General features: G+C 40.4%; 1 protein-coding gene across 6 annotated transcripts in view; it reads left to right on the forward strand.

Moving 5' to 3' along the window:
• Positions 1-19103, forward strand: part of CDH18 (cadherin 18) — a 634566-nt gene that overhangs the window by 558546 nt on the left and 56917 nt on the right. For all 6 annotated transcript variants that reach the window (XM_081873024.1, XM_081873021.1, XM_081873022.1 and 3 more), the window contains 2 exons: positions 8942-9109; positions 16706-16893. In XM_081873024.1, coding sequence (XP_081729150.1) covers positions 8942-9109; positions 16706-16893 — 356 coding nt within the window. The remainder of the gene's footprint in view (positions 1-8941; positions 9110-16705; positions 16894-19103) is intronic.

Below are 19103 nucleotides of genomic sequence, written 5' to 3' on the forward strand. Positions count from 1 at the left end.
GGGAAGTTTTTAACGTCTGACATTTTAATGTATTTTTAATATTTTGTTGGAAGCCACCCAGAGTGGCTAGGGAAACCTAGCCAGATGTGCGGGGTACAAATAAATTATTATTATTATTATTATTATTATTATTATTATTATTATTATTATCCATCTTTCCCCTCACACTTTTACATTTACCCAGCACCCTTAACAAACTACATTTCTCAGGATCTTTGGGGGAACTCATATGTTCTAAATCTGTTTTGAATGCGCTGTAAATGTACAGTGTGGATCTACCTCACATTGTGTCAGGACAAGGTGGTTTTTGTCAACCTTTCGTAATAGGCACAAATGTAAGCTCATGACATAAAGCTTAGCAAGTCTGGAAGGCAAGACTTAAACTGTATCAGAGGATTACTAGTTCAGGCAGACACATTCAGATTCTAAAGTGGACACTATATTTCCCCTGGATATAAAAATAGACAGTCTTTCTTTCGCTTGATATTTGCCTTTGTGCTATTCCAATTGTAAAAAGCAAAGGAAGAGACTAGCAAAATGTCCATTATCATTAACTAGAGGGTGCTCTTTTTCTCTTGTATAAAAATCTTTAAAAGCACACGGAATGTACTGGGAGGCCTCAAATTTGCTGCAGAATTATGGCGGGGTTTTTTTTTGGGGGGGGGGATAATAAATGCTTCCTAAATGATCACTTGGCACAAAACCAGTTCAGCAAGGGAAGGGGATTTAAAAAAAAAATAAAAAATGGTAAGAACGTTTCCCTCCCCTGTGCTATATTACTTCACATTGTGCCTCTCACCACAGCATTTTTACATGAGAAGGGATTTAACATGTCTGAATTATGAATTCCACATCATTTAAGCTTATTTTACTTGAAGGCACGTATCTGGCGGGAAAGCAATATTAGACCATAATTCTCTGAGTGACTCTTCACTTTTTAATTAAATGAATAATTAAAAAAAATGAAAACACTTTATATGAAAAAACCGCAAACTCCAGTTTACAGTTGAGCATGCACTGCAGAACCATTTCTTTGATATGTTCTTTTCAATTCTGTATTTATGACATGTAGTTCTGTGATAACTGTGGTTAAGAGACACACGTGCACACAATCCTGAAGTAAAGAGGACTTCCAGACAAGAAGAACAAAATGGAGCTTTGTCGTCTTTTGTAAGGCTGAGGGTTAGAAAAAGTTGTTAGCAGGGGGAATGGTGTGGCAATTGTTCAAAGATCGTAACAGTCAGTTTTTACAAGGTCATTTTCTCCAAGTAGCACAACACCATCATCCTGATGAAAAGGAAAGGAAAAAACACCTATAGCAAAGAATGTATTGTGAGCAAGATCACACACCTGCAAATCATTTTCAATGGAACCTAACATTTTGGCAAGTTATCCCTTCTCTCCTCTCAGTGAAAAACAAACGTATACAAGAAATGAAACCATCAGATGTTCTTCCATATAGTACAGTATTCTTTGAGAAGGCAAGTTCTGAGGATGATTGCTATGGATGTGGGTTCAAATAAAGTTTAATGAGAAGGGTAAGACCATGGGCAAGTCAATCTGCCAAGGCAGATTCAGACATTATGAATTCCCCACAGCTAAATTCCTTTTATTCCCCTCCAACCCCTGGGTTTCAGTTTTCCCCTCTGTATGTAGTGAATTTTTCTTCCTTTACCTTACCATATTTTGTTTAAAATACCCATGCTTTTGAACGTTATGAAAAGTCCATCTGCAAATATATAATGATGTTGGAGTGTCGGGTTTGCAACTATCAGTGGGTTTTTTCAAATTTCAAATATCAAATTTCTGCAACTGTCTTTCCATTAGAAGGGAGGAGAAAATATTTATAGGAGGGAAATAAATGTTGGCAACAGGATGAAAGGCTGTTTTCAGTGTCTGGAAGGATGAATTTCACCTGGACACTTGAATGAAAAAGGTCAGAACTTTGGCAAATGAGCATTATTGAGGAGATAATAATGCAAGGGATCCCAGGAGGGAGTGTGAGGCTGAATTGTGTATATATACATAAATTAAGTGGAAATGAGTAAGATAATTTGGTTGCAGGACTCTTTACAGTGCAGTTAGTTTTAATTTAAAATATTTTCTTAAAATTCAAGGCTTCCAGAGACCTCATTTCTTTGCAATTTCCGCATGAAAAAAATGCATCGCTCACAGCATAATAGTCTATTCATGTCCTTCTGCAAAATATGCTTGTCTCACCATTTAAATATCTGAAGATTTAGAGGATATTTATGGATCACTTTTCAAGTGATGAATGACCACTTCAGAAGGATAATAAATGTCTCTTCTTCAGTCATTTTTCTGCAAATGGCTTCCACAAAGCAGTTCATAAAAATAAAGTTGCAAAATCCTAAGTGATAGCATATTAATGTAATGGATCACTGTTCAAAGACTTCCTTTGTGTGCCAGAATGACAATTGCAGCTGAATTCCATACAGTTGTATCTGACTTAAGTCATACCTGGAAGAAGAGCCATTGAAATCAATGAGCCTCCTCTGAGTTTGGCCTAGCTAGATGCAACCCATTCTTTCTAGCATTTGTTGGTGAGATGGTGGCCATGCCTTCAGCGGAATCCCCTGGAATCAATATCAGGGTGTCATCAAAATCTGTCACATCATAGAGTTGTTCTAGAGCTAATTTACTTCCTCACGTCAGTGGTGAGCTGGGAGGACTTTATCCCATAAAAGGTTGTGGCAGTGATGTTGGCAACAGGTGGGCATGGCTCTGCAACTCTGCTTCCAATCTAGAGGCCACCTCACCTTGCCCTGTCCTAATAAGTACAACATTGCCACCACACAGAGAAAGCCACTTCCTTTGCCTTCCTCAACCACAAAAAAAAGTTACCACCAGTGACTGAAGAAGAACTCATCCAAAGTTAACTTTGGAGATCACTGAGCCCAAAATATGCACTTCTTTGAGGGGCATGCTTTCATGGTGCCTCAAAACACAGTGTCTGAAATGGCCACCATGCTATCATGGCTGTCAGGGGCTGGTCTGAATCGGATGCCAGAGACTGGTCTGTCTCTGAAGATCGGGATCCGCACCCCCCTTCATTCGACATTTCCAGAAGCAGATTCAGAGGCCACACAGTTGGGGGAAGAAGTAGACAGCTTTGAGATAGTAGCTAGGCAACCAGGAGGGAGGGAGCGGTTGGGGGATTCTTCCATCAAGAGTGGCAGGGAAATCCCTCCCTCCCCTCAAACTTGGAGTACTGAAGGGGTTAAAGAACAGCAGAAGCACAGGGGAGGGACAGGTGGTCATTGGCGAGCTTCTTGCTGTGGAAGGGGAGGGGATTCAGAGTAAGCAACTGACATCCTGATAGAGGGTGGTCCGATGCTGCTCTCAGAATGTTGTTGTAAATAAAATGGACTATAAACCTTCCAGAGGTTCATTAATTCTTATTGGAAGCTCCCAGAGAGATTGGGAGCTCCCGTGCCTGCCAGCGTATCTGACATTAGGGGAAAATGGGATGTTCTGGTTTTCTGGGACACTTCCAGCGTATGGGATTTAGGGGCATACAAACAGTTCAGTTGCACTGGGCATAGAACCTTGGGGACACCACTTGGGATGCCATAGCTATGATTTAGAATGGAGTGGAAGTGATGACAAACCTAGACAGCATCTTAAAGAGCAGAGACATCACCTTGCTGACAAAGGTCCATATAGTTAAAGCTATGGTTTTCCCAGTAGTGATGTTTGGAAGTGAGAGCTGGACCATAAAGAAGGCTGATCACCGAAGAATTGATGCTTTTGAATTATGGTTCTTGAGGAGACTCTTGAGAGTCCTATGGACTGCAAGAAGATCAAACCTCTCCATTCTGAAGGAAATCAGCCCTGAGTGCTCACTGGAAGGACAGATCGTGAAGCTGAGGCTCCAATACTTTGGCCACCTCATGAGAAGAGAAGACTCCCTGGGAAAGACCCTGGTGTTGGGAAAGATTGAGGGCACAAGGAGAAGGAGACGACAGAGGACGAGATGGTTGGACAGTGTTCTTGAAGCTACCAACATGAGTTTGACCAAAATGCAGGAGGCAGTGGAAGACTGTAGGAGGCAGTGGGAGTGCCTGGTGTGCTCTGGTCCATGTGGTCAGGAAGAGTCAGACATGACTAAATGACTAAAGAACAACAACAAGCTCAAGATGGAGAGGTGGTCTATCAGGCTAAAAAAACATTCTGTTGTTAAAGGTCTTTCTGTTTGGCATGTAGTCCAGGCAGGCAAGAAGATTTCAGAAAGAATGGAACACTTATCTGAGGCAGTGTTGGATTGTGGGTATCCCTTAGTCATTGTTGTTAGGCATGGCCTGAGGGCGCTGGGAGGTGCTCTTTAGCCTGACGGACACATTGGGGTGAACGTTGGTCAACTTGTTACATTGGTTGAATCTGACTAGTTAATTCGTTTTGCAGATCCTCAAGTTGTTATACTTAATATAACCTCTTTATCCACATTTGGTTGTCGTGACTCTTCCATTCTGGTGTGCTGGCAACATGCAAATTACTGCATCTTAAAACCTATGTTAGAAAAAAAAAGATCATTTTCTTTTCTAGCAATATCATCCACATATCATTGAAACACAGAATGTCTAGTTTCAATAAATTTTAAATTGTACTGACCCTTCAGATAAACCTTTATCTTCCGAGAAACCATTATTTAACTTTCTGGTCAATAAATCTTGATTGAATGCCAACAAAGTCAATAGCTAACCATTATATAACTTTATAGACAAAGATGTTGGCAAAGCTGGATATTTAAAGATCATAATACAGTATTGGTAAAGATACTTGTCATAGGCTCCTTGGAAGGATTTTCAGTGAGTTCTCTTCATATAACCTTTCAGCATCTTCTTGATGTCAAAAGCACCTGCCTGCTCAATACAAAACAATAAAGAAAACAGCAAATAACAAAAAATTATTTCACACCAGTTGTCAGCTCAGTTGGCCATTTGTCAAGCGAGTAGACAATAAATCATCAGATGGAGTAGTAAAATTGTTCATCTTATCTTCTTTTTCTAGAGTGGCATATTGTGCTATTTGATGAAATGGCTTTAATCAAAGTTTGATCTGTTGCTAACTCTGTTATAAAATTTCCTACCAAAAGAGGAAGAAGCACTCCATGTGAGATGAAATTTTGTGGCCTTCCCAGTCTTTCAGGTGACAAACTCATACTTGGAAGAAAAGCCTCAGGCCCAGGAATTGTTTGCTGCTATAGAGATCCAGGGTTGTTTCACATGGAGGTCGCAGAGGTATTAGAGATGCCACCAAATTTTGTCTGAACCACAGTTTGAAGGCAAATCTGGAGACCATTACTGGGACGAAATATCAGCTGTATGTTGCTGAAACAGATAAAAAAGAGTTTCAGTAAGAAGAGCAACATTTCTCAAGGGAAAAGAGGGTGTTCACACACTGCTATCTCTGCATATCTGATACACCAGAAAGATGGCATCACACTTTTACTATGTTGCAGACTATTTTTAAAAAAGTTTTATGTAATGGGATTTAAGCTATTGTTGCTTTCTAATTCCTGTTGAATTCTTCAGTCCTCTAGACCAGTGTTTCTCAACCTTCCTTTGTTTCCTTCCTGTGGTGTCCCTGTCCTACTGGTAGAAAGGTAGCTATTTTTCTTGTAAATAAAACATGTTTTATTCTTTATTTTTAAAATGATTATATAAATTATATAATTTCACCTGTGGTTCCTTTGAAATATCCGGGGGAGGGGGGCACAGGGGACCATATGGCCCCCGGTTGAGAAACACTGTTCTAAACAATTGCCTTAGGAGTAAATTGAACTCAATGGGATTTATTTACTTCTGGATTATTATTATTATTATTATTATTATTATTATTATTATTATTATTATTATTACCTCGTCCATCTGGCTGTGTTTCCCCAGCTACTCTGGCCGGCTCCCAACAGAATATTAAAAACATGATAAAACATCAAACTTTAAAAACTTCCCTAAACAGAGTTGCCTTCAGATGTTTATTTCCTTGACATCTGGTGGGAGGGTGTTCCACAGGGTGGCACCACTACCAAGAAGGCCCTCTGCCTGGTTCCCTGTAGCCTCACTTCTCGCAGTGAGAGAAAGGCCCTCGAAGCTGGACCTCAGTGTCCGGGGTAAACGATGGAGGTAGAGATGCTCCTTCAGGTATACTGGGCCGAGGCCATTTAGACATGCCTAAGATTGTTCATATGGGAACAAATCCAGTGTCATCAACGCTATGCTTAGAAACCTAAATAGTTCTGGGACCAATGTGTGTGATTACATAAAAGTAATTAAATATTGGGCTTAATCCAGATTGTGAGTGTGGAATCAGTGAAAAGCCTCACAAATCTATCACAGTTAGACAATATTCCATGGATCTGTCAAGAAGCAATATTGGATTACTGGACAATCATGGTAGATTTTTAAGGCTAGCACCAGTGCTACTAATGGCATGGACTGAGAATTCACCTTGCCACATATTTAGACATAAAGATGTTGTTATGTTCAGGAGATTGAGATTTAATTGAACATGATACAAGTATAAATTGTAAGTCTTGGTACATATAACTAAAGGCCTTGGGGGATATTGGTAAGTGTACAAGTTTGTTTTTACTCCCTTCCTGTTGGACTGATTTCTTGAGTGCTATAATGTATGCAGAAATTGTGCCTTGATGATGTGCCCTACTTTTCAAGGAGTATATTTAACAGTAATACAGCAGGAGATGAATGTGGATTCCCACATCCTTGAGAAAGCTCCTTATTAAATGAAACTAAGAGAGCATTTCCTGGAGAACCCAGAAGTGTTTGGGTAAATGATGTCTGTCATCTGAAGATAATTTTCTTTTGTCGGGGGGGGGGGAGGGAGTCCCTCTGTTGAAGAAAACTTTTTATGATATCAGTCTCTTGGTCACCATTAGGGTGAGTAGAATCCATTTTTGCTGTCCTGTTATCAATTTCCATACAATGGATATACCACAACAACAAATCTTTATTATGGTTGTAGACCAGCTTAAGGAGGGAGGGGTATGATCATTTAAAATCTAAAAAAAGCTAAAACAAAAAGTATATACAGTCATACCTTGGAGGTCGAACAGCCTAGTTCCGGTTTTTGAATGTTCTTTTGGAAGCCGAACGTCCGACAGGGCTTCCGCAGATTCCAATTGGCTGCAGGAGCTTCCTGCAGCCAATCAGAACTTGTGCTTTGGTTTTCGAAGGTTTTGGAAGTTGAACAGACTTCTGGAACTGATTCCATTCGACTTCCAAGGTGCGACTGTACAAAGGTCTATAAGAATCCAAAATAAGTCTAAAAGAAGGGTTAGGAAGATTGGACAAGAGTGAAATAATAATAATAATAATAAATTTTATTTATATCCCGCCCTCCCCAGCCGAAGCCGGGCTCAGGGCGGCTAACAACAATCAAATAATCAAACAATCAAATAATCACACATTCTAAAAGTATTTCATTATAAAAATTAATTAAAATCAAATTAATGGCAACCGATTAAGCAAAATTCTGTGCAGGTTGCCAGAGGAGGGAGTCAGTCTGCGCCCTGACCAAAGGCCTGGTGGAACAACTCAGTCTTGCAGGCCCTGCGGAAAGATGTCAGGTCCCGCTAATACGAGTGCTCATTATATCTAGTTTGTGGCACAGGTCATCATCTGAGAAATTTTGAGTGCTACTGTGCAGAATCTGGCAACGCTGTATGTTGTAGCAGGATTGGTATCTGAAAGCAGTAGGGAGGTATAGAATTGTCTTGTGTGCCCTGGGTAGTTATGCAGTAATGGTAAGATGAGGCTAGTATGAATGTCTCTGTAATAAAGACACTGGAGAAGCACATGCTTTATTGTTTCTATTTGGAATGGGTATATAGTCCAAGCTATTGGGATGTTTAGCAACATCAAAGGTTGCCCATTCATTCAGATGAGTAAATGGGGCTCAGGGCAAGCATCAGCACTGTATCCTGGCAAGAACCCAGTTGGGGCCCCCTGTCAGCTGCCAGAGGGGGTCAAGTGCTGATGCTGGACCTATATGCAAAAATGGCTTGAAAGTCTGGTGTACAAAGTTGGTTGCTGAGCCCAATTTTCTGTATGAACGATTGCAAAATTCAGCTGTCCTGAACTCCTAGGTTAATGTGCATAGGAATGTAGTCTCAGGTAAGAATGTATACATTAGAATTATATGTAGCTTTTCAGTATATGAAGTAATGTTGCGCTGAAGCCCACTGACTTTGAGCTTTCCTAAAAAGGTCATCATGCGTTGGCATCACTTTCACAATTTACATAATTACATAATTTCACAGAGTCATTCATGAGAATACAGCTACGTTATCAATGGCAAACAAAACATGCTCCCGTTTCCAAAATCAAATTTTCTTTTAAAGACCTCACACATAAGGCACAATATTGCATTCATTAATAATTCAATTAAGCTGCTGCTAAAGCAATTATATGCAGTGAAATGATATTCTTTTTTGGCATTGCATCTGGGGTTCTTTCTGCTTTGCATGGATCAGATCAACCATATATCCATACATTATACTTCTTTGTATCAGGGGTGTTTTTACTTTGGTGTTTTTTAAAAAAATAATTTCCACATACCCTCCAGCAAGCTGGCTATCAAATGCTACCCCATTTTCCTTTGAAGGCAATGGTGCAGTAGGGGTTGACATTTCTTCATAATGCCAATATGAGCCATTTTCCCTCTCCAACCGATGCAGTACAGGGGAGACTGAAAACTGGCTGAATGCAAAGCAAAATTTGTTAGAGATGGTGATTGTTTTTTCTAACATCAGGTTCTTCTAGGGTGTCATTCTGTAGGTGAGAGGAGCTGTGAGAGTATCTGTTCCTTTTATGCCTTTCTAAAAAAAAGTGAGAAATAATACTTCTCTTTTCCCCCTTCCTGCCTCTTCTCCTCCTTTTCCTTTTGTTAAACATCACAGGAGTCATCAGGACAGCCTTGCATAACATGGACAGAGAAGCCAGAGAACATTATTCGGTTGTCATTCAAGCCAAAGATATGGCAGGACAAGTTGGAGGGTTGTCTGGATCAACCACAGTCAATATCACGCTCACCGATGTCAACGACAATCCCCCCAGGTTCCCTCAGAGTATGTAAAGGTTTGATCTGATTTTTTTTTTCCTCCTGACTAAACCTTTGCCTGTAGTAATTAAGAGTTACATTCATTTCGAAGGTATTTGGTTAAGAAGCAGGATGAGCTGTGAATAATCAACAGAAAGCCAGTGTGGTGTAGTGGTTAAGAACAGTGGACTGGTAATCTGGTGAACCGGGTTCGATTCCCTGCTCCTCCACATGCAGCTGCTGGGTGACCTTGGGCTAGTCACACTTCCTTGAAGTCTCTCAGCCTGTTTGTTGTGGGAGAGGAAGGGAAAAGGAGAGTGTTAGCCACTTTGAGACTCCTTAGGGTAGTGATAAAGCAGGATATCAAACAAGGGAAATCAGCAAAGGGAAAGCTTGGGGAGGGAGAATATGTGACTACACTCATATTGTCCAGGCAGTTAGGATGGTGCAAACAAACTGTCAGAGCCTATTTGGAATTCCTACCGGTGTGTTTGCATCGTACCAACCTCTCCAACTGCCACTCCTCTCCCTCCCAGTAAGCACCAGTGTTGCACCTACCAGAAAGCTAGTATAGCAGTTTTGCCACTACCCATCAAACTGCTTCTGGTTATAATTGACTAATTTCAATAATGAATGGTGTTCACAGTACAATTCAAAGGATGGTTACTCAGAAGGAAGGCCTACTAAATTCACTTGGCGTTACAAGCTGGTGCAAGTGTTTGGAACTGAAGACAAGCTTGTGTTAATGACTAAAGAAGCATTATTTAGGCATTCTGAATTTTGCCTGCTCCATATCTTTCAAATACCAAGTGTGTGACCTTGCTAAATTCCAGACTGCAGATGTTTCTACAGGTAGATCATAAAGTTTTTGATCTGGCCTCCTTAGAGAATAGTAAACGACTGATAGGACTTCATTTAAATGTTTAGTGTTCCAGACATTGATTTTCCTTCCTCGTATGAACAAATAAATACTCCATGCAGCAAGTTTCCAATGTACTTGAAACTAATTGCTCTTTATTTAAAAATAGCAAATGCTCTGCACCTTTTATTAAGGGCAAAGCTGGCTAGGAGTTGGAGAAGTTAGATGGTGAGTCTCTCAGCATGCTGACCCTGAACAATTTTCTCAGCTGGAAACTAGACTAGAGCAAGGTGGGGGAGACCAAAATAGATGCTTTTGGTGGCCGAAGTAGCTGGCTCAAGTAATAGATGAACAAAATCTGCTGGGATCCGTGCATCCTGAATGACAATAACTAGTTGGACTATCCTGCCTAGCTTGAGGCAAAGACACTGGGTTATTTCAGGAGGGAAAACAAGTCCCTTCATAGAAAAATAGTGTTAAAAAACACAAGCCTCGGAGGACAGCATAGCATTTTACAATCTCCACTCTGCATGTGCTTGAGCCAGCGGTGAGTAGTGTCTGAAGGAGAAAACATTCTGGGGGCAGGTTTTCTCTTTGGCGTGATACATTTTTGACAGTTTGGGACCTGTCCAAAGAAGATAGCTTTGTCACTTTAACATACCCTTTCAAATGGGTCTATATAGAAAGTATCAAATGTAGGGGACAGGAGGAATAGACAGGCAGAGTTCCACAATTGTGAGTATTAAATGTTGGCCTCATTTGTACTTAATGCTAATCAAACGATCGTTTGGTATCTGCTGCATGGCAGCCAAAGGACTAGGGAAGGAGTAAAGGAGCCATTATTTTGTGATTCGAGGACCCTCCCCCCACGCTTGGGGATAAGAAAATACACACGGACACAGATTTTAAGGTTGATGGGCTAGAAAAGGCCACAACTTTATTGATTACAGCATGTGAGAGGTATTGGCTTAGGCATTGGAAAAAACACACCAAAGATTGACTCCGCCCACAGGGTGGGGTGAGTCTAACAGGGGTTAACCACCAGTAGGGGGAGCCTGTTGATGCAAATAAAACTGTAAGCTCTCCCCTGATGTCACCGGGGGTCGTGCCATGGCCCTCAGCCACAGCACGGCATCGGTCGGGATCCACGACCACTGGATTCCTTTAACAGAATACCCATAAGGAAGGGATAGGCGATGGCCACACCCTGCCCTTCCATACACCAACCACAGATTCCAATGCCTAACCGCCACCCGAGCCCAAGAAAGGACTAGGGAAGGAGTAAAGGAGCCATGATTTTCTAAATGCACACTTGCGCCTTTAGGCTAAGCGATAGTTTGACTCCATATTACATGCAAACCGAGCCTCTGTCTTAAGCGAGTCAAAATGACAAGGTCCAGAAGGTTATAGAAAATACTGAAAAACATGACATACTTTATGGACAGTGTCAATGATGTTTATAACATTGTCACTCCATTCATGGGTTTTATTAGGGCTGCCTATGTCTGGCCAGAATTTCAAAGGCGGAATTTTAGGGCTTCCTTAAAAAATCTCAGCAAGCTTTGGGAGGTCCTGGTTTTTACTTTTTAAAATATGGCAACCCTAGTTTTATGCCTGAACATTTTTCTGAAGATCTTGCTGTGAGTTTAATAAATTTAAATTGCCTCATTATTATTTCTTGCCTGCTGTTCCGTTTTATTCCCATTGATGCACAGGGAAGCACACCTCACTGTCCCCTTGCCCATTCTTGTCATTCCTTTTCCTGAAGTCCAGGCAACTTGAACCTCAGCTCCCAGTTTGCCCAGTCAAAACCACCAATAGTGACATGGGTAGTGTCCACCTGATCTGCCCATCCCACACAATTCCTGCCTTACGTCGTTATTAGAGCACTGTAAGATCAAGCCACATTGCTCTGCTAATGTATTAACAAGACCACAGTCTCAGAGGAATGAGGGAACAAGCTTTCGTGGCACACTCTTTAGTTTTGTAAATTACTTAGTTAATTAGTCTACAGCACTCTTTGACTGTGGGCCATTTGTCTTTATTATATTCAAAGGAAAAACAGGGGCATCATTTAGAGAGGAAAAGAGTCAGTCCCTCGCAGTGTTTGAGATACCAAGTGTTTATTCATTAGGAACACTCTTATCTTTGATCAGTTCACTATGTTGTTGTTGGTTTTTTTACAACACTGTGTATTGTTAAAAAATAAATAAACTGTTCAGCAGTGCTTATAGCAGCTTACTACTATTGGTTGGTTTCACTCTTAGAGACACTCCTAGCAGATGGGGTGGAGTGGTATTCGTGGAGGCTTAGCCCAGTGCCTAGGGCCAAACCGTCACATCTGTAACCAATAAAGTTGTAGCCTTATTTGATCCCATAGAATCAACATTCTGTGTATTGTCTAATTCTTTAATCCCTAGGGAATGGAGTGGTCATGGGGCCCTGACACACAAGATATATTTCACCCTTCATCTGTAAATCTCAAGGCAGTTCACAGGATGAAAATACGAGATTAAAATACAAAATACATAATCAAAACAAGAACAAGTACAAAACAAAACAATAACCTGCTTCCCCGCCCTGCCCCCAGTTTTTTAAAAAAATTGTCTTAACAAATTTACTTAAGGGGGGCTACTTGTAAATTCTAAGAAACCACAACCAGTATTGATAAGCCTGTTTTAGTGGTTTTCTTCAAGGAAGTGTAATTTTCAAGCATGTGCCTTCTTTTAATAAGCATGGTCTTAAGTGATAGCCATTCGGTTAAACGCTTTGCTGAATTGAAGCTTGAAAGAATAAGTGGTGTAGTTTTTATGAAGATCTGCTGTATTCTTTATGCATGGCAATGAAGTCTATTTCCTACTTTAAGTGCACAGCTCACCACAAACTTAACTGTGGAGTCGTAACTGGAGCCTCCATAATTATTTTTTTATGTGAGCAGTTGCTGAATGAATGTTATGTGATCGCAAATGAGAAGACAGGCGGTCTGTGAAATTGAGAAGGGGAGGAACACTGTTAAGGAGACAAATTGTCTTCAGACGCAGTCTACACAGTGAAAATGTAGAGACGTTTGCAGCATATATCACTCTAGGCTCCACTAAGAAACCAGGGCACCCATGAACAGCTAGTCTGGGGACTAATATGTGAGGGTTTCTCTCCTTTCATTAGAAAGCTTGTGGCAGGGGTTTCCAAAATGACCCCTCTTCTGTGACCTCCAAAGCCAACCTAGAAGAGATGTATACAGTGGTACCTCTAGATACGAATGGGATCCGTTCCGGAGCCCCGTTCGCATCTAGAGGTAAACCTAAATAGCGATGGTGTGTCTGCGCACGCTTGTGTCGCTTTTCGATGCTTCTGCGCATGCGCGTGACGTCATTTTGAGCGTCTGTGCATGCGCAAGTGGTGAAACCCGGAAGTAACATGCTCCATTACTTCCGGGTTGCTGAGAAGTGCGACTCGAACGCGCTCAACTTGAAGCATATTTAACCCGAGGTATGACTGTACAACTGTTTTGCTTTCAACCAGCCAGAGAATGTTAGCAGCCAAGATCCAAACACAGGGAGAAGTCCTCATGGTCAAACCACATGTAACCTTCACTATAGCCCTATGGATGTATTACATGCATGTAGGGCATACCCATGTTGATGGTGGAACTGGTCACACTTTTAGTACTTCTCCCTGCCTTGAGGTCTTCTTTCTGTAAGGACCACATGTTGTGCATGAATGTCTGTGGAGAAATTCCCTCTTTGCAAGTAAGGGCTCTGTGCAATTGGGACACCCAGGTACATAGCTGCCTCAATCACAGAGATTCCTACATGTGAGCAAGTGCTGGCATGCTGAAATTTATCCACAGACAACAATGGTTGCTGCAAGAAGAAAGCCCGATAAGGTTTGGGGAGAAAATTGATTCAGTTCTCATTTAAAGGTGAGCCTATGTAAATCACACCGTCCAATACATGAATTGAAACACAATCATCCTTTAAATTTCACATGTCTCTGAATTTTGCACTGCAGTTATCCAACCAAGTAATTTGCACAAAAGTGCATGTACTAGGGTAAATTGTGCAGAACAATGCACATATTGCTGAAAGTATTGAATGAAAAATTGTTATATTAGTGAAAATCAGTATTCAAAAAAATGCAAAATCGCATAGAGAAATGTGTATATTAAGAGAACTTTGCAGTAAAATGCTGGTGAATTTTCATGAAGACATTAAAAACAAACAACCCCGGATGTGGAAATATATACTGAACTTTAGATTGGAAAATTGAGAAACAGAGGCTGAAATAGACAGATTTGCCCTACATGTAAATAATTCAATCCGGAAATAGAAGTCCCCCATAACCAGAAACATTTTTTTAATCTGGTATTGAACTGGAATAAACTGTAGATGACTAACCCATACAGCCTTTATAGGAGAGTAACATAACAGGCCAAAATATGTCTAGGTAAGCCTGCCCAGGTATGAATAAGATTTTATTATTGCAAAAACGGTTGTAAATGATTTCTCCTTTTGTTGATTTTTCATGTTGCTTTGTCTTTATTTCACACTGTGTCCAATATTTTATTGAGATATTTGAACTGCTCCTACTTTATAAAGTAGGAGTAGGTTTCATATCTGGTCTGTGTGTCCTTTATCAGAGAAGCTTGGCTGAAATGTAGTTGCCATTTATTTTAACCCAGTTGATATTTTGCTTGCATATAGAGAGGGACACATATACAGATAGATATTGTAGATATAGTATTCTGCACATAGCCCATCCTATATCTTTTACCAAACTGTGGGAGAAAAAGGTTATCAAGACTGTCAAAGACCACATTACCATTAATCTAATTTTGTTTATGAAAATCCGCTAAAAATGGAGGTGCTAAAAATGACATAACATATATGAAACTCATGGTTTTATACTATGCATGGCTGATTGTAAATTGCAGTGTATTCTAGGAGTTTTGCACCAAATACATATGCATAGAACTGTAGTCTCTGAGAAAGGACAGTTATGGTGGTTTTCCACAAAGAGTAGCAAAGAGGGTATTCTGTTATACATCACATACACCGTATTTTTGCTCCATAAGACGCACCAGACGATAAGACGCACCTAGTTTATGGTCCCTTTTTGGGGAGAAAACAAATTGCTGAGCATATACTCTATACATAACTGGTTTAATCTTGTACCCATTTACTTCGGAGCAAGCCCTTTAAATGGAGCACGGCTCTTGCGGGAGGTGGGGGGAAGGGACAAAGCGTGTGGCTCTGTCCCTTCCCCCACCTCCCACAAAAGTCAGGGATAGCTGTGCGAAGCTTCTGCAGGGCAGCGGGATGAAGGCTCCCCACTGCCCTGTGGAGGCTTAGCTGCGCAGCCTGCATTCGCTCCATAAGACGCACACACATTTCCCCTTACTTTTTAGGAGGGAAAAAGTGTGTCTTATAGAGGGGGAAATATGGTATGTTTGTGTGTGTGAGAGAGAGAGAGAGGGAGAGAGAGAGAGAGAGAGAGAGAGAGAGAGAGAGAGAGAGATGAGCACAACCTTTTTGCTGCTAATAATATATAGGTTTTCCTAAGGTTCATTCCTCTCCTATTCTTTTTGCAGTATTTCCTATGGATATTAATTTTTTGAATAGTTATGTAATTATGCCCCCTCCTCATTTTCTCAAGATAGCATAAGTAAAGTGAAAAGTGTTATCTCAGCTGCATTGCAAAAGCCATAGTAGCCATAATTGCACCTTTCTCAGCCCCATGGCTCTGGATAAGCTTTTATTTCTTTTTACATTAAGGTCGGCTGGTGGGGTGCGTGAATGTTCATCTGAGATATAATCTGGTTTGGCTGAGTGCTATAAAGTTTTGAATAGTAAAAGTTTCTCACAATTGCAAGACACATCATTGTGGGAGGGGGAGAATTCACTCCAGGCTTTTAAAATTGCTTAGCTTTTAACTCGGGGAAATTTACAGCCCTTGTTTCCTTGGCCATTTGGGAAGAGAGAATGAAGAGAGCACAAAAGTGTTATATTTTTCTCTTGCGGCTGAAAGATATACATGCTGCTACAGCTCTGAATGTCAAGCAATTCAGTGAAACAAAAGATTAGATCTTAGAAGCTTTATGTTGATTTAAAATTTTGTTTGCTGTGTTTTAAATTACTTAACCTAGCACTTTCTTAAAACCCAATTGATTAGCATTTCAGAACAGACGAAAGAAAGCACATTTTCACACAGTACATAATGAACCAGTGGAATTCACTGTTACAAGATGTGGTGATGGCTAATATTTTAGATGACTTTAGATAGATCAATGGATTGTCAATAGCTGTTGGAAAGAAAGCACTTTTTCACACAGTACATAATGAACCAGTGGAATTCACTGCTACAAGATGTGGTGATGGCTAATATTTTAGATGACTTTAGATAGATCAATGGATTGTCAATAGCTGTTGGATCTGTGAATAACCATTTCAGAGAACGGACAACAGGAGTGTGCTTTTGCCTTCATGCTCTGTATCTTGAGTTTCCCATTCAGAATGCTATGCACTGATGATTTAATCTAGCAGAGTTCTTTTTAATATTCTTAATACTTTATTCCTGTCAGAGAGCAGTGCTTTTCATTCTGTGAGGAAAAGCTTTCATAGCTAGGCACCACAGTTTAGTGGAATAATATTTGGTGCATTTGCACTAAACTCGGTGATCATGTTTCCCGTTTAGAAGAGATGTTTGAGAATTTGAAGTGTTATTGCAGCAGAATTGCTAGAAATGATGCCTGAATATATTTTCCAGAACATTATCAGCTGTATGTTCCTGAGTCGGCACAAGTTGGTTCTGCAGTAGGCAAGATCAAGGCTAATGATGCGGACATGGGGTCAAATGCAGACATGAAATATACGGTCATAAATGGGGATGGCTCCGGAGTGTTTTCCATATCAACTGACAAAGAAACACGAGAAGGGATTATTTCCTTGAAGAAGGTAAGCAAAGCCTTTAGAAAAGGCTCACACGTGATAGACATGAAATTCTCTTAGGGCTGTCATGGCACACAGCCTTAGGGCCAAACTGGAAGTGACAGCAATAGTTCCATGCGTTTAAGCTCAGAGCTGTCTCCAAGTGTAGGAAGAGGGGCTCGGGTGAAGCTACATTTTTAAATAGAGAAAGCAAACGTTTGTAAGGACTGTGATTTGCCTCCCAAGTGCTTTTATTCTTGAAAGCACTTTTATCTACACACGTGTTTGTTTTGCTTTCCAACTTCTGTGGTTTCAGTGCACAAAATATTCATACAAAATACGTATTTTATCAGAAGATTCTCCAAAAAATGTGTACTTTATATTGAAAGGTGCATACAAAGAAGCACACAAAAATCAATGGAGTGCAAGCAACAAGTTAGGGGATTCAAAAACGTGGAAATCTTTCTTCATTATGTGATAACCTCTTCATTGTTTATATTAATAAACAAGATGGTAGATTACTTCCTCTGCTTTTGCAAAAGACCCTTGTGGTCAGATGTGATTCCTAAGCATTTCTGGTCACTGGTTGATAATGACATCACCTTTATTTACCTGACATTATGCATTCTGTCTCAGTTTATGATATTGGATGTCATATCTCTACCAAGTATTGAAAAAATAATAATTACCATATTTTCCCGTGTATAAGACTAGGTTTTTAAACAACAACAAAAAAGGTTTAAAATTGGGTCTCCTCTTATACATGGGTAGTGCTGAGGGGGTGTTTTCTTAATTTGGAGTCCCCCCAAATAGGGGGTGTCTTATACTTAGGGGCATCTTATACACAGAAAAATACGGTAATAAGGTTTTTGGTTGTTGTTGTTTTTTAAGTATACAAATCAGAATGGAATGGACTTCTGACTGAACAGCAGTGAACCTGAAATGGGAAGGAATCAGACATTCCTATGTTATCATTGGCTAAGCAGCAAGCTGCTTTAATAAATGTGTGTTGATGCTATGGAAGCATGTATGTGTACAGGGGGTTATGTCGGAAATAATCAACTCCAGGTGTCTCAGAGAAGGTCTTTTTAGCAGGATTCAAGACTTCCTAACAGCTTGTGCTGAGTGTGACCTATTTTGTTGTCATAACCATGCAGTCTTTAACACAACAGTGGACAAAAGTGGACCTTCTGGTGTACAATATGAAAGTGGCCATGGCTTCAGAATCTCAGGAGGGTCATGATCTTTAAAGATGCAATGGACCTGTTTTTTAGCTGTGTAAGGAGGACATGATAAAGTACTGGTGCTGTGCTAAATGCAGACCATTCTTCAAAGGGTGAATGCTGCCTTTGGTCTTACATTACCAGAAGTGGGAAATGTCCATTTCCCTACCCCACATTTTGTCCTCGTGGCACCAACACCAAGAGACCGTTTTTGTATTGCCACACGAAATATCAGGTGAGGCAAATGACTGGCAGCTCAATCCTGTGCATGTGTGTGCGTGCGTGTGCTCAAAAGTATGCCCTGTTGAATTCAATGCTACTTGCTCTCAGGTGAGCATATATAGGATTGTAGTCTTCAGTACAAAAGGGCATGTGGCAGTGCTGGGCTAATACTATACTAGGGCTGCTGAAAATAAACACTTCAGAAAAGTGCTTCAGAATTGGCAAAAAAAATAAATATTTAGACTAACCTTCCCTCACCCCACTGCAAAAACAACCCCACCCTCCTGTATACCACTTACCGGTATATCGAAACAATCATGGAAATGCATGATACAGAGAAATCTATTAGTATGCATATTCCTCCTTGATGTTTTATTATTCTGCATGCACCAAATTCAGTGCCATTCCACAGACTAGCTAGAATAAAAGGACTATATAAGCACTGGCCTCTCTTAGCCTTCTTTTGAACAGCGTCAAAGGGTATCCCGTAAAATATGCCAATATTAAGAAACAGCACTACATAAACTGAACCACTTGGGCCTCAATGTATTGTAAATGTTGATCCCGTTGATAAAGCTGGTGGGAAACTATAGAAACCTCTGAAAGATCTCATGATCTCGAAAGGCTGACCCAAGTTTTATATTTGTTCCTTCCTATCAGTGGCAAGAAACCATTGCTATTACTCATCGAGTAACCGTCTAGTAAATTAGGGCAAGTGTTGCTCACTGCTGAAAACAAGAACTAGGAATGGGGAGAAATTTAATCCCCTTTTTGCATTTAAAAGTGAACTTA

Source organism: Podarcis erhardii, assembly GCF_964252035.2.
Source record: "Podarcis erhardii genome assembly, chromosome: 8".
Taxonomy (NCBI): Eukaryota; Metazoa; Chordata; class Lepidosauria; order Squamata; family Lacertidae; genus Podarcis; species Podarcis erhardii.